Source organism: Macrotis lagotis, chromosome 1 (genome assembly GCF_037893015.1).
Source record: "Macrotis lagotis isolate mMagLag1 chromosome 1, bilby.v1.9.chrom.fasta, whole genome shotgun sequence".
Taxonomy (NCBI): Eukaryota; Metazoa; Chordata; class Mammalia; order Peramelemorphia; family Peramelidae; genus Macrotis; species Macrotis lagotis.
The window spans coordinates 542,147,308-542,163,905 of NC_133658.1; the positions used below are offsets into that span (position 1 = coordinate 542,147,308).

The 16,598-nt window shown below is 33.7% G+C and overlaps 1 protein-coding gene across 7 annotated transcripts in view; it reads left to right on the top strand.

Moving 5' to 3' along the window:
* Window positions 1–16,598, top strand: part of BCLAF3 (BCLAF1 and THRAP3 family member 3) — a 90,003-nt gene that overhangs the window by 44,940 nt on the left and 28,465 nt on the right. For 5 of the 7 annotated variants that reach the window (XM_074214280.1, XM_074214281.1, XM_074214284.1 and 2 more), the window contains 5 exons: window positions 604–725; window positions 5,371–5,485; window positions 6,513–6,576; window positions 9,706–9,824; window positions 16,087–16,192. In XM_074214280.1, the coding sequence (XP_074070381.1) occupies window positions 604–725; window positions 5,371–5,485; window positions 6,513–6,576; window positions 9,706–9,824; window positions 16,087–16,192 (526 nt within the window). The remainder of the gene's footprint in view (window positions 1–603; window positions 726–5,370; window positions 5,486–6,512; window positions 6,577–9,705; window positions 9,825–16,086; window positions 16,193–16,598) is intronic. The other 2 variants (XM_074214283.1, XM_074214282.1) reach the window with 2 other exon arrangements.

A 16,598-nucleotide genomic window follows, 5' to 3' on the forward strand; every position in this document is an offset into this window, starting at 1 on the left:
TCTCTCCCTCCCCTTCCTTCCCCCTCCCACTGACAGAAAACATTGTAATATAGGCTGTACTTGCAAAGAAGAATCAAATCAAATCGGAAAAAAAAATACATGACAACTTTAAAAATTGAAGGTAGTAAGCTTTGGTCTGCATTTAAACTTCCCAGTTTCTTCTCTAGATATGTTTAGTATTTTCTGTCACAAATCTTTAAGTTTTTGCAAGGCAGTGGGGTTAAGTGGCTTGCCCAAGGCCACACAGCTAGGTAATTATTAAGTGTCTGAGGCCAGATTTGAATTCGGGTACTCCTGACTCCAGGGCCCGTGCTCTATCCACTGTATCACCTAGCCACCCCCACAGATCTTTTAGAAATGTGTTTTATTATTATATGAAGTGAACAAATCCATCAAAACTGATCATGATGATGTGTTCTTAAACAATTGAATTAAAAATTCTTGTAGGTCAAGAAGAGAAGATCTTTTTTGTTATAATATTTTTGCATAGTATTTTAAAACAAGTTCTTTGGTTAGATAACTAGTTTCAGATGTAGTTAAAAACATATGCAAGTTATTCTAGAACTGCTTCTAGCAGATGTTGCATTATTTGGTTGTTGTTAGCAGGAAAAAGGAAAACTTCCATCCAGTGTTTGAACATCTTGATCCCACAACACAGAATGTCCGAAACAAACCATCAGGAGAATTTACACAGGAAATCATCACAATAATCCATCAAGTTAAAGGTTAGTATGACTAAAACAGGGAATATTTGTTGACTTTTATGAAGTTACATAGCCTGGCAGATTCACTCAAACTGAAGAGTCTTTATGCTGTTCATATTTGTTAATCATTCTCCCTTATTCTAACTACAAAAACTATATATGTAACCTATATGGAAGGTAATTACCACATACCACAGAACTCCCAAAATACAAGTAAAATTTTTGAAAACATGAATGTATTGGGGGTTTGTGTGTTTGTGACTTCACTTTTCAGGGTGCTGTTTAGTTGGGAATTCCGAACAAAGTTTGTTCACAAATTTATGTGCTAAAATTATGTATTTTTTTTCAAAGGGTTTCCAGCCCTCCAGGTCATCCTACAGAAACTAATTATTCACATTTTGCATTTCTTTTTAGCACACTTGATTCTCTGATTTCCCCCATCTCAAAATAGATGAGAAGCTGCATAATGGAGATGGGCACACAAAATTAGCAAGAGAGAAACATTCTGATAGTGAGAGGAGGAAGAAAAAATAAGGGAAAAAAAGTAAAGGTATAGAAGTCTGAATCCAAGTATATTGTTATTTATAACCCTGTTCCCATTGGAGATTGAACTTTGTCTGAAGGTGTGTGGCTTTTTTTTTTTTTAAGTTTTTCCAAGGCAAATGGGGTTAAGTGGCTTGCCCAAGGCCACACAGCTAGGTAATTATTTAGTGTCTGAGTCCGGATTTGAACCCAGGTACTCCTGACTCCAGGGTCGGTGCTTTATCCACTTCGCCACCTAGCCACCCCTGATGTATGGCTTTGATAGGCATCTTACCCTGCTTGGATCCCAGGCTTGTGTGAGATTCCTAGCCATTCCAAGCCAAGCCAGTACACACAAGCTCCCCCTGCTCCCTAGTCCTCCACCAGTAGAGTGTAATCTTGAGCAGGGACTCTCCTGCTTGTTTACTTTCTACTCTCAAATCAGGGTGCCTAATGTGTAGTAGAAAATGCATTTTCATGAATAATGGTAAAAATTACTAGTGTCTAACAGTCAACAGCATATGCTATTTTATTTTCACAATCATGTGATATGTATAAAGCCACTTATTATTTTCACTGTATAACTGATGAAATCAAAGCTATTCATTTACTGAACATGTAGGTGCTTACTTTATACAAGGCATGATGCTGGGGATACAAAGACAAAATGAAAAAAATCCCATCCTCAAGGCGTTTACCTTTTTTCAAGGAAAAAAATGCTAGTTCAAAAATCAAAGCTCACTAACAATTGGGAAATCAATAAAATATTCTCATAAAAGAGAATACTTGAGATAATCCTTAAAGGTAGCTAAAAATTATGATACTTGAGGTGCAGGAGGAATGCATTTTAGGAAAAAAAGATAGATTCTGTAGTAGCAGAAGATGGAATGCCAAATTTGGACAAACAGCAATTTGACTAGAGTATAGAATATGTTAAGGAGAAATGGCATAGTACAAAATAAATTTAGAAAGTTAATAGACAGGAGCCAAATGAATTTTTTTTTCTAAGTGTCTGAAGACAGATTTGAACTCAGATCTTCCTGACTCCAAGACCAGTGCTCTATCCACTGCCACCTTGCTTACCCCCAAATAAAAGGATTTTGAGTGCTAAGGGGGACCAGTTCCTGTTTCATCTCAAAGGTAGTATGGAATGTTGAGACTTATGAAAACTCTTTTGTTGGCTTGGTAGTAGCTGAATTAGAGAAGTCAGACTAGAAGTGGGAATAACAATTAAATTAGCAAGATTTTCTGTGCAAAATGGGAGGATGGCAGATGAATTTGAGATGTGGCAGAGACAGAACTGAAAACACATACCAGCTGGTAAGGATTTGGGAGAAAGAAGTGTTTGAGATAATTCTGAGATAGCTAACTTAGATTGTAAATATGATGGTGGCTTCATCAAAATAAAAGAGGTCATGGAGCAGGGTTGGGTTTGTGGCAGTTGAGTTTTAGATATTTTTTGTAACACCCAGATGGGATCTTGTAGCAGGCAGTGAATCACATAGCATTTAGGACAGATTGGAGAGACACACGATTACTGAATGAGAGATGATGGTGTGATGATATAGTAAGGCCTGAAGGATAGTTGGACAGAACTAGAAGAGCCATATTGTGGACAGTAGGGGGAGAGAGTGATAATCCAGTATGACCCACCATTGTCAAAAGCTATGAAGACTTTGAAAAAATGAGGACTAAGAAATTTTTATCAGTTTTTTCAATTAGATCTTTGATACTTATAATCTTGGAGAGAACAGTTTCATTTCAAGCACTGGGTTCAGGAAACCAGGTCAGAATGTGGGTTGCTAAAATGGAGGTATAGTCAAGGCATTGGGTATAAATCAAAGTAGATGGCTATAGTTAATGAAATATTTGTTCTTGGTCATTCATAGTAATGATCAGAAGCAGGATCGGAGATCATAGGATAACAGATAAAAAGCTGCTAGTCATCCAATTTCTCTTCATTTTATTGAAGAGGCTATTGTACTTTTTTTTTTTTTTGCAGGCAATAGGGTTTCGTGGCTTGCCCAAGGCCACACAGCTAGGTAATTATGAAGTGTCTGAGGCCGGATTTGAACTCAGGTACTCCTGACTCCAGGGCCGATGCTCTATCCGCTGCACCACCTAGCTGCCCCTGCTAATGTCCATATTAAAGATGGAATTTGAACCCAAGATCTTACTTAAAAGTAAGATTTTATCATAATGCCTCCTGTAACCTTTCTCAATTCCAAGTCTTAATTCTTTTCTACTATATCATCTTTTTTGACATTAGTCTGAAATTATCAAAAGTAGGTTAATTTATGTTAATCCTTTTTGTTAAGGGGGGGAGGAGGATAATAGTAGTGATATATATGTATATACATACATATATGTATGTATGTATATATGAGAGGCATGCTCAGGAAGACCTGAATGAATAAATTATTACTTGATTCACGTCTTACCTCTATGATTTTTAAGTTAAAGAGAATTTGCTGATAGGCATTACTTCATCCAGATTTCCCTATATTAGTGAAATCACATACCTGGCGGGGAAAGGTATCTTTAAAAAGAAACCAAGAGATGTATTATGGCTACCATTAGTCATCTAGACAAATTAACCTTAAGGACTAGAAAGTTTAGGCACAACCTTTAAAGCAAAAATTTTATTTCAATTTTACTTAGAAAAGTTTTCACTCAGTTCTGTTTTCTTTGATTAAAAAATTGCATTCTCAATTGATGCAACTTGGCTCTTAAAGTATTAAATATCTTAAAATTTTAAAAGCATTTTTAAGTTCTAGTCCTTCAAATGTTAGTTATAGGGGGCAGCTAGGTGGTGCAGCGGATAGAGCATCGGCCCTGGAGTCAGGAGTACCTGAGTTCAAATCCGGCCTCAGACACTTCATAATTACCTAGCTGTGTGGCCTTGGGCAAGCCACTTAACCCCATTTGCCTTGCAAAAAAAAAAGTTATATTTCATTTCTTTGGAAAATTGATTAAATGGAACAAAAAAGCTCATTCTGGATAAATGATCAACTATTTCACCTGATAATCTTCAAGAATAGAGTTAATTATTTTTACCTGATATTAAGCCAGTATATTGCATATACATTTGGGTGGTAAGATAAATGATATTAGAGATTCAAGCAGACTTCCTCTGAATAAATTAACTTTATTTTGTTAATAAGACAGAATGTGAGGGTTAGATATTGGAATAAGAGGAAACTTCTCATAGCAATGATGTTGGATCATTGCTTCCAGGTTTGAAAGGATGAATTATGGGAAAATTTTCTGAAAAGGCATTTTGTTACTAGCATTTAGGGAATTGTTTTCCTTTTTTTATTAAGGAGAATATAATTATCAAAAGACTGTATTTTTAAGGAAAGTTCTGAAAAGATAGAATAGTATTAGTATATAAACTTAAATTACATCTAAATTTTTAACAATAGTTTGCTTAACTTGTTTTGGACTTTTGTTTGTTCATTTTTTAGTTATATTTGATTTATCATGACCCCATTTGGTATTTTCTTGGCAGAGATATTGGAGTGGTTTGCCATTTTATTTTTCCAGTTCATGAGGCAAATGGGGCTAAGTGACTTGCCCAGGGTCACACAACCACTGCCTGAGGCCAGATTTTGAACTAAAAAAAAATGAGTCTTCTGTTTCCCAGCCCAGTGTGTATCCTCTGTTCCACCTAGCTACCTTTGGTTTAGGCTTCCTGCACAGATTATCTTTGATCTAGCATTCACTATTATTTTTTAGCTTTTGTTTAAAATAGATATATTATACTAATTTCTATTAGTTGTCATTATTTCTGAGCCTCATTTTAGAGAATCATTTGAATATTTAGTATTTTTCTTCAGGATTTATTGAGATAATTACTCCCTCTATTCTTTAATAGTATTTAGGTGTGATTGACAGTTATACATGTATTACAAATCCATGGAATAATGAGACTGGGACATTTTATTTGTCAATACTCTTCAAGCAGTTATTAAGTACCTACTATGTTCTTAATACTGTTAGATTTTAGGATTACAAAGATCATATAATCTCAAGGACAAACTGACATTTTTTATTTTTCTGAGCCCTATTTTTGTATGTTCATATTTAATATTTTAAGTGCAGTCAGTTGTATAGTAAGATAAAACTACTTATCTTTTTCCAGCAAATTATTTTCCATCTTCCGAGCTTACTTTACATGAACGTTTCTCAAAAATGCAAGATACGCAAGTTCCTGATATAAATGAAATGAAAATGAATTCAGATCCAGAAATTCACAGGTAAATAATTTAATATTACTCTTCTCAGGCAAAAAATAAAATCTGGGAGAAAGTGCTTCTGATAATCTTCCCCCTGTTTATATCGTTCAATCTGGGTCTCTACTTCATTTACGTTTCCTTTGACAGGAGAGAAATAGAGCTATTATAGTATGTGCCTTCTTATGTTTTATTACTAGAATTTGTTGATGCTAGGGGTTTGTTTTCTCAATGGCCATATCAAAGTACCCCTCTTGAAGCAAAGTTGGATGAGAGTAGAATAGACTTGTGGTCAGTGGATGTCTGAAAATTTAAGACTCTTATGCCAAGTGTTCATGTGGCAGTCTCTTTGGCATTTGATGCTTCATGTTGCTCTGGCCCTATCTTGCCTTATCCTTTTATTAGAAAGGGCTTCTAGGACTGAAGAAACAAGCAGACGGTATTATTGAATGAATATACATTATATTATACATCACTAATCTCAGTGATGTGTGCTTGTTCCAAAGCAGAGCGTAATCTATTCAGGGGAAATTGTATTTTGTTTTGTTTTTGAAACTATTGACCTAATATCGAAGAATTTTGCAGTCACTTCAAAAGACCTTCCTTCTCTATTTCTCTATATTATTTGCCTGATTAGTGAGAAATTGATATTATCGTCAAAGTCACTTTACTTTGACTAGTCAGAAATAGAAGCTGCACTGAGGATCAAGTGTTTAATAGAAGCAAGTGTTTAATATCACTTGTCAAGTAAGTATTCAATGTGACCAAGTTACTTTAGGGTTGAAATACTACTAGAATCACCACAAAATTGAAAATTTTAAACTTTGATTATTAATACAATTTAGTGACTAAAAGATTAGTAAATGAGTGCATCATTACCTCTCTGTACTACTGAACTTGAGGTCCCTGTGAAGTCTGATAACAAAGTTCTTCTATATTACTTCAGAAATCTGAAATAGATCATTTATTCCAAATTTGGTCAGATTGTATTATAAAAAATGTTTCATTGTATGATTTACAGTTATTAATTATTGTCATATCTTTGTTTCAGAAGAATTGATATGTCTTTGGCAGAACTGCAGAATGAACGAACTGTGAAGTGTGAACCAGGACAGGTAAGTTGATTTAATTCTTAACTAGGGAAAATTATTTTATTATTGATAATCTATTACAAGATTTTGAAAAGCCCACATTCATTTGATCTAACAATAAGGATTATGTTTATGATTTATTTGGGATAGTCATACATGTGACCTGTCTCCCTCAAATAAACTTAAGTCTTGGTGATCCAAATCCAAGAGATTAAACACCATGGGTGATAGATCCAGGAAACCAATTATGCCTAGAAGTGCAGGTTGAGTCTCCCTGACTTGAGGTGGGCAGGAAGACAAAAGGACCTGGAACCACTTAAAAATGCATAAAACTAGAAGTAAGGTGACACACCCTTCCCATCCCACCTCCCCTTACTCTCCTATTTCCCTGTGTGTGCTTGTCAGTCATTAATAGCTCAGATAATGAAAACATGGGGTAGATAGCATTTCTTTGTTCTAGCTATTTCCTTCAATTTCCAGACTCATTCTTTTTATCTTTGGAGTGGATGGGGAGGTAGTTATCTTATGAGTCTGCATTTTATAGCTACTATCTTTTTTCCTTCTAAATTCCTGGTGTTTGATATGAGACTCAAAATGAACCTTTTTGTCTCCTGGACCTCTTATGGTTCTCAGTTTACTTTTACCCTAATATCATTTTTTTTCCAGTTTAATGCAATCTTGTCAAAATTCATATTAAACATAGGCTGAGATGTTTTCCTATTCCTTAAAAAGCCTACTTTTTGACCACTTAAAGTAAAACATAACAGAACAAAAGAATTTAAAACTGAAGCGCCTATCATTATGCTTTTATTTAAGTATTCATTTTTTTCCTTGGTCTGTTTTTAAATTTATATAAACTTCATATTCTCATTATCAGTTAGTTACCACAAATGCTGGCAAAAGTAAATATGCATGCCTTTTTAAGTTGTATGAAGAGTTAGACTGATTATAACATTTCTGTTATCTGAATTTAAAATTGCACAGGCCTATGGATTTTGATAAGATAATAGATAATGTAGGAACATGTAATATTTTAGATGATAGATAAAATCAGAACCATCTGATTTTAAGAGTATAAGTTTTGTTTTGTTTTTAGGTTTTTGCAAGGCAAATGGGGTTAAGTGGCTTGTCCAGGGCCACACAGCTAGGTAATTATTAAGTGTCTGAGCTTGGATTTGAACCCAGGTACTCCTGACTCCAGGGCTGGTGCTTTATCCACTGCGCCACCTAGTTGCCCCCTTTTTTTGTTTTGTTTTGAGTATAAGTTTTGAACTACAGACATTTAGGGAAAATATATTTGGCAATTTTTTAAAAAGTATGAAATTATGCTCAAAGTGGAGATAAATTTCTTTTTATTCTTAACCTTTATTATATAATTTAAGAAAAATGCAGTGGAGTATAAACTAGCAAAATACTGCATTTAATTTCTTAGTCTACATATCTATATTTTATGTAGTAACAGTATCTTTGCTATTTCTTTACTTTGGAAGAAAGTTATTTTACCTATTTGATCAATAAATAAAAGTTCATGAACAAAGAATAGAGGATCACTGATAATTAAATGGATAATTTTGATTACATCTAATCAAAAAATTTTTTATACGTGCAAATCTAAAATAGCCAAGTTGAAAAGGGGAACAATTAACTGGAGAAATAAAGGTCTCATTTTGAGATATATAAGGAACTGATTCAGATTTATATGAAAATGTGTTGTTATTTCCCAATTGACAAATTATCTTATGGATTTGAACAGAGGAAAGAAATACAGGTTTTCTATAACTATGAAAAATGCTTCAAATTACTACTAAGTAAAGAAACTTAAATTCAAGTAATTCCTGAGATTCTGCCTCATGCTCAAAGGTGCTAGTGATGACAAAAAAAGGAAAATGCTACTTGCTGAAAGGACTGTAGGGAAAAATGGGTAAATGTATGCACTTTGGACCTATGAATGGGTGCATTTATTTAGGAAAACAATTTCAAATTACATGCCTAACATAATTAAATGAGGTCATGTCCTTTGTTAAGTCTATACAAAAAAAGAGGAAAAGGTCCCATATGGGGATAAATTCTTATATTAGGTCTTTTTCTGGAAATTCAAGTGAATTCATCAGTGTTGGAATGACTGAATAATTGCTGTATATGACCACAGAGAGCCATTTTGTTGTATGAAATGAGAAAATAGGTAATTTTAAAGACATGAACTGTTAAATAAAATAAGCAAAACCAGAAGAACAATTTATATTGTAACAAAGAATGAACAATTTTAAGAATGAAATGAGCAAAACCAGAACAGTTTATATAATAATAAAAAATAATTTTATAGTAAAAACAAACTACTTGGAAGGTCAATGTTCATTACAAAAATACCTTTGTAATTTATTCCTTTATGTATTGTATTCCTTTATGATTCTACTCTAATAATGTAACGTACTTTCATTAAACAGTTTTGATGTATTAGACACAGAATGAAATATTTGTATAAATATATATGATTTTTTAGGGGTTGTTTTTTTTTTTTTTTTTTCAAGGCAAATAGGGTTAAGTGGCTTGCCCAAAGCCACACAGGTAATTATTGTCTGAGACCAGATTTGAACCCAGGTACTCCTCACTCCAGGGCCAGTGCTTTATCCACTGTGCCACCTAGTCACCCCAATAAATATGATTTTTATACCATTGAGGGAATTTGATTTAATTTCATATTTATTAAAAGAATTTTTACCCCGGGTAGAAGAAGAAAAATTAGATTTCCTACTATTAACAGATATAATGTTTGTGTAAGCACTGAGCCATTTCTGCAGGAATTTTATAAACAGAAAAATCTGAATTCTGAAGTTAATGTATATTTATTTAGGCTATGGTTTAGATTTATTGGATGAATTCTTTTCTTTTTTTTCTTTTTGCAAGTTAAATGGGGATAAATGACTTGCCCAAGGCCACACAACTAGGTAATTATTAAGTGTCTGAGGCTGGATTTGAACTCAGGTAGTCCTGACTCCAGGGCACATGCTTATCCACTGCGCCATCTAGCTGCCCCATGATGAATTATTTTAAAATATACTTTTACAAAACTCTTTCGATATTAAATAGGACTTTTTTCCAAAAGAAATAGAAATAGAATATTATATTCATAATTCAAAATCATCATTTCCTCAGGCCTTGCTTAGAGTAATAGAAGATCCCAATGATCTCCGACATGATATTGAGAGAAGGAGAAAAGAACGATTACGGAATGAAGATGAACGAATTTTTCACACGGGCAGAGCTATAGGAAGGTAAATAGGTTTTCTTTTAAACTCTAAAATTTAAATAGGAAAAAATAGATTTCGCTATCTGATCCTTACAATGTTTGTTCAGAACAAAGATTGTTATGATAATGTGTGTTTTGGGAATGTGAACTTGAAATGTTTTCTAATTAAGTTCTTTTAGAATAAAAGTTTGTAAAATTCTATAATTCTTTCAAGTCTGAATTCCGGTTTATGCCTTCTCTAAGGTTCTGCTGTTCTCCCTAGCTGGGAGTGATCTTTCATTGAGTCTTTCATAGTACTTGGTATACTTCTGCACTTGTCAATTTTGTCAATTTTCCTACTAGATTGTAAACATTTTGAAGATAGTTACTGTGTTTTATTGATTTTTATTTTTTCCCTGTGTCTAAAAGTATGATTTCCATTCTGTAGTCAATTAATTATAGTAGCTAACATTTTTATTGTACTTAAGAATTTCAAAAAAGCTTTTTATACATTGCCTCTTTATGACCTTCATAATAACTCTGTTATGTGGGTCCTACCAGTGTTCTACCCATTCTGGAGCTGAAGAAAGCGGACTCAGAAAAGCTGAATAAATTGCCTAAAATTATCTAGTTAGTACGTGTCAGAAATAGGTTTCAGATCCATCTGTCTCCAAATTTCAGTTCAGGAGTTTCTTCTTTTTGCTACCTTTTGTATATATTATTCTTCCTACTTCTTACTTGATTGAATGGAGTAACAGTTTTAAGAAGATGGGTGGATATGAAAGTTCTAACTCACCATCAAGTTTTTTACTTCATTTATTTCATATCCAACAAATGGACACCAAGACAGACACAGTAGTGTCCGAGTTGGTTTCACCTTTTTAGAAATCAGTCTGGAATTTTGCAAAAATGTGACTAATGTCATAAAGTCTAGAAGGGAATCTCCTCTACTCCCTTTCTCCCTTTGGTGGGATTCTCTGTTTTTGAGGAGGGGTCTTTGCCAGCCATGTTTCATTCTCTTCTTGACTCTGCTTCTGACTCTCTAGACTTGTACTCAACATTTCCCCATACCCTACCCCCTTTTTAGCTCCTTTTTCTGTGTTTCTTCCCCTCTCTTAGAATGTGAGTTTCTCGAATGTAAGGACTCTTTGTTTATATTTGTATCCTAACATCCTTTACTAGTCTGGTTCAAGGTCAAGGATTGAAAGTTCCTATGTATACCAAATTTTGTATAGCAGTAGAGAATCAAAAGAATGGAAATAAAAGAGGTGTACCCTTTGATTGGGGCAAGATTCAACAAATAGTGGTATCTGTGTACTGGAGTATCATTACTTCCTAAGAAGCTACAAATATGAGCAGTTCAGTAATAATATAGAAAGACTTTTATGAACTCAGAAGCAGAACACGAAAACACTATATACAATGACTTTAACTATATATAAAAAGAAAACTAATTACATGTAATTATATGATGACTCTGCTTGGCACTGGAGAAGACAAGAAATGTGCCTCCCCTCTCATTGAAGTTGAAGAGGGATAAGAGGATGTTGCCTACATTTTCAGACAAGAAAGTAGATTGTATTTCTTTCTTTTGGTTATTAATTTTTTCTTTTTTTTTTTTTTTTTACTGAGGAAGAGGGCTCACTTAGAAGGTGCATCATCATAAATGATTGCTGAACAAAAAACACCAGTTAAATTTTTGAAAATATATGTTAGATGTTCAAACTGAAGAATGCTTGTTATTGATTATCAGAATTATATGGAAAATATTCGAGATCTTCAGATCTTATCTCTCAACTTCTTTACTGCAAGCATGCACCAGAAGAGAATTTTCCCATTAGATAATATATGTGTGTGTGTGTGTGTGTGTGTGTGTGTGTGTGTGTGTGTGTGTGTATGTTAATTAACATTTAGTTTTCTCATACTGTGGATTTTTTTTTTTGGCTTAGCTTTTTTTTATGGCCATGCAAGAGTTTTGTTGGACAGGGTTAAGAGCATTAGGAAATGAGAGAAATGCTAAAAAAAAAGAAAAAGAAAAAGAAAGAAAGAAAAGAAAAATTTTTATAGGCATGTGTAATTCATATAAAATTAAAAATTTTTGTTTACTCTGGACCTTCAAATTCCACAAGTATATATGAAAATGCCCATCATAGGTGAAGATCGGCAACTTCATTTATAGTATGGTCTTGGAGAAGCAGCATGGGGAAGTTAAATATGTCTGTGATCACCCAGAAATTATGTTATCAGAGACAGGACTTTAACTTCTAAAAAAGGTCTGTCAGTGACCTGTACAGTTGTTTCATCATCAGTATGAATTCCCAGACCACAACATCTCTGGCCATCACTAATCTTTCTGTGCTGCCTAGTTTTTTCTTAAATTAAAAAAAAATTTAGAATTTTTTTCCAATTACATGTAAAGATAATTTTTGATATTCATTTTTTGTGAGATTTTGACATACGTGGATTTTTTTTTTTTTGCAAGGCAGTCGGGTTAAGTGGCTTGCCCAAGGTCACACAGCTAGGTAATTTTTAAATTTGAACCCAGGTCTTCGTGACTCCAGCCTGTATATGTGGATTTTTAAAAACAATTCATCCCCTATCTGCTTGAATACAGAGTTTGCCTTTTAAATTCTTTTTATTAAAAGTAAGTACTGCTTTCCAAAATGGTTGAGGTCATTTCACTATTTAGAATTATTAGGAAATTAATGAATTTGTCTATTCCCTTTGATGTAGAGATCCCTTTACTAGTCATATTTACTAGGAAATTTATATTCACATCAGTATTTACAGCCAATATTTGTAGCACAATAGCCCATATATGGAAACTCATTGACGGGAGAATGGCTGGACAAATGGTAGTATAAGATTGCAATGATGTGGTAGTTAGGTTGTGGAGTCAATAGAGGATTGGCCTTGGAATCAGGAGGACCCAAGTACAAATGTGGCCTCATATTAATAATTACCCAGCTATGTGACCTTTGGGCAAGTCACTTAACCCCATTGCCTTGCAAAAGCAAAAATAAATGAATGCAGTAGAATATATTGCTTCATCATTAAGAAGCAGTGTATCTTTAGAAACTAGAAAATTATCAGAAGATTTTAGGAACTGATACACAGTAAAATAGCCAAAAAGGTAATATATGTAATGATTGCAATGATGTAAATGAGAAGAAAAGAAATTGAATGCTGGGTTATTATAAAAAAACTAGTATTAGCCCAGAAGAAAATATTATGTGCATAGAGGACTATAGGAAAGGAGTACTTCCATGTCCTTTCAATCAGTGAGTATTAAATGCCTGTTAAATGCCAGATACTGTTCTAGGTGCTGATCGAAATACAGTCAACTCTCAGGGAGTTTAAATTTTATCAGGAATGGGTGTTTTTCTATAGGTATGAGGGTATATGTTTTTACAGAATTAGTATTAAAAAACAGAGGGTGGTAAGGAAGGGCATTAGCATTTAGAGGAATCTGGAAAGAATTTATGTAGAAGATACTTTAACTGGACTTTGAAAATAGAAAGGTTATACAATGAGGATATATCATGCCAGTGCAAAGGAACAGAGAAGTATGACCGAAGATTATATGTAACGAATAGAAGGATGAGTAAATGGTTCTGAGGATAGAGAATGTGTGGAGGACTTTAAATGCTAAATAGTAGAGCTTATATTTTAATCTTACAGACAATATAGAGATGCTGGAATTTTTGGAATAGAGAAAGTGAAATAGATCTGCTCATAAGGAAAACCTAAAGGATAAACTAAAGTTGTGACTTGTCATAGTAGAGCTAAGGGATGGAATCTGAGTGAGATTGTGGAGGTAGGAATAGCAGTTTTGGCAACTGACTGTGGGATGAGAGTGGGACACAAGACAGTTTTACAGGAAAGATAATGAGTTTAATTTTGGACTTTTAAAATTTGAAACAGGACTGGACATGCTTGCAGAAAATAGACTTTTAATTAAACATTTCAGGAAGCCATAGAAACCAAAGGACCAAGAACTTTCCAGGCCTATGAGACAGCCAATGGAAAGACACATAGACAGTGCCATATAAAAGGAAGTATAAGTAGTCTAGTCTAGCTGGATCAATGTGAAAGGAGGGAAATATAGTAAAAATAGACTGAAAGAATCAAAAGGGTATATATAGGTTGTAAATAGCTTTAAATATCTGAGGACGTGATTTTGGTCTTAAAAACCAATAAAGAGTCAGAATAACATTGGCAATTAAAAGAGAGAAACTTGAGGGCCAGTATTTTTACTATAATGCAGTAGTGTGTAGATGAGAGATGATGATATGATTATAGAAATGGGAATATAAAGGTGAGTTGAGAAAATTTGGCAACAGATTTAATGACACCTCAGTTGTGATACTGAGTAGGAGAGTATAGTAATTCCCTTCATATTAGAAAGGAAGACTTCTGGAGGATAGAAGATGAGTTCTTTATTAGACACGAGTTAGATGTCTAAGAAGCAGTTGGAGTTGTATTACTGTACTTCAGGAGAGAGGTTAGGGCTAGATATTTAATCAGGGACTGGGAAGCCAGAATGTGGTCTGGGCAACAGATGCTCTTGGTGGTCAGTAATCTTCCCCCTCCCAGGAAGTTGTCTTACCACCATCATCACCTATATATTACAACACAGAATCATTGCTAGTGACTGATGAGTGCTAAGTAATAACTATAGATAGATATTTTAATGATATATAACAGACTGCATTGAGGCTTATAGCAAGTCATATCTGTGCCCTGGGAAAGCAGGAAAAAGGAGCTGTTTAATGACCTTGAAGCTCACCAGCTGCCCATTAGTGTAGTACTTGTCAGAGTGGAGTCCTCTAACTTATATCCTTATATCCTCTGACTCATCAGTACATCTTCCCATTTGCTTTCTTTCTAGTCTTACTCTCTTCTTTAAGCTTCCTTTGGTGCTTATATTTTTTTAGGGGTTTTTTTTGCAAGGCAATGGGGTTAAGTGGCTTGCCCAAGGCCACACAGCTAGGTAATTATTAAGTGTCTGAGGCTGGTGCTCTATCCACTGGGCCACCTAGCGGCCCCTCTCATGGACTTTATGCAGGATTAAAATTTGTGGGTGTGGAACTTTATTAAGTGAATTTAAAAGTATGAGGGAGTTTACTATATATAATTCATGATTTAAAAATTTTCTGTTTTATTTCCTGTATTTTAAGATTAAAGAAGTTTTTAATTTTATGATTTACTTTGGCATTAGAAATATAAATGGAATAATTTTAAAATTTGATTTAGTAGGGTATCTATATGTACATGTTTGTTTAAAGTGGTATGTTAACCCTGTAGGATTTTGCTCTTTTGTTTTAATGATTTTTAATGTGTAATTGTATTTCTTGTAAATAACTGCCACCAGACATTTCCTACTTGATCAGAAGAGGAACTATCAAATTGAAATTTTGTGTCCCATTTCAATTGTTATCAATTATAGTAATCCATTTATCCTGATGTCATTTTTATTGCAACTTCTACTTCAGAGAACCAAAACATAAATAAAAAGACCTTTAGTCCTCATAAAAAGATAGAAAAATCTATATACCAGAACTTATATGTTTTCCTTAGAATACTTCAAGCTCTCATTGAGTTTATTTGATCAAAAATCCTAAGATTCTGGGATGAGTGCCTGGAAACTCCTAGTGATTGAAATCCTATTGATTCTCTGAAACAGCTTTTGGCAATCTGATAGTAAGAAAAGAAAAACAATGTCAGATATCTTAAGACATTTACTGTAGTTGTAAACATCCTGTAGCAGCCCAAGAGGGCTTTCAATCATTGTTTTAGAAAATGCAATAGTTGACAGGGCGGCTAGGTGGTGCAATGGATAAAACACCTGCTCCGGAGTCAGGAGTACCTGGGTTCAAATGTGGTCTCAGACACTTAATAATGACCTAGCTGTGTGGCCTTGGGCAAGCCACTTAACCCCATTGCCTAGCAAAAACTTAAAAAAAAAATGCAATAGTTGAGATCCATAATGAGTCCTCAAAAAAAGGGGTTAAATTTTTTTTCAGTATATTAAGAAGTTAATGAAGTTTTTAGGAAGATATTCATCAAAAATGACTAACATAAAAACTTGGTCTTTGAAATAGTAAATTTTAATTTCTGAAAAATTCATTTTAGTATGGTTCATTGATCACAGATAAATTAAGTATTTGCCATTATATCAGAGAAGCAAGGTGTTAATGTCTTAAATTGCTCTAAACACAGCCTATTTCTGATTTAGGATGAGATTGACATAAGAGTAAATTATTTAGACATAAGTTAAACAATTTTTCTTTCTTTCGTTTGACCAGGAATGATCAGAACTACAGTTTTTCAAAATTTCATGCGGGTGGATTCCAAAATCCTATAAGATTTATTAAACCATACTTCAGAAAATTTATTAGAAGATCTTACAAGGTAAGAAAACAAAGTAAAATCTCTAGTTAATATTTTTCTTTTCTGATTCAATCCTTTATATAAAGGAATAAAAAAAAGTGAAAAACAATTCAACTGACCTAACATAATATAACACTTTTCGGTGTTCTTAGCTACCTGACTCTTCTTGCCCTCTTCCATCCTTTCAGTGGAGAGTGGTAACTCCTTTTTCTTTGCAAATTTGGAAGCTGACTTTTGGTCATATGATTTGGCAACATTCAGTTTTTATTTTGATGTTTCTTCCATTTATATTGTATATCTTGTTTTTCTGTTGTACTTCATATTAATTTATAGAAGCTATCCCATGTTTCAGTTTTTACGTTCAATTTTTCTTTTAATGGAAATAACCCTCTTTCTATTATATTTAAGTACCACTTTTTCGGCCATT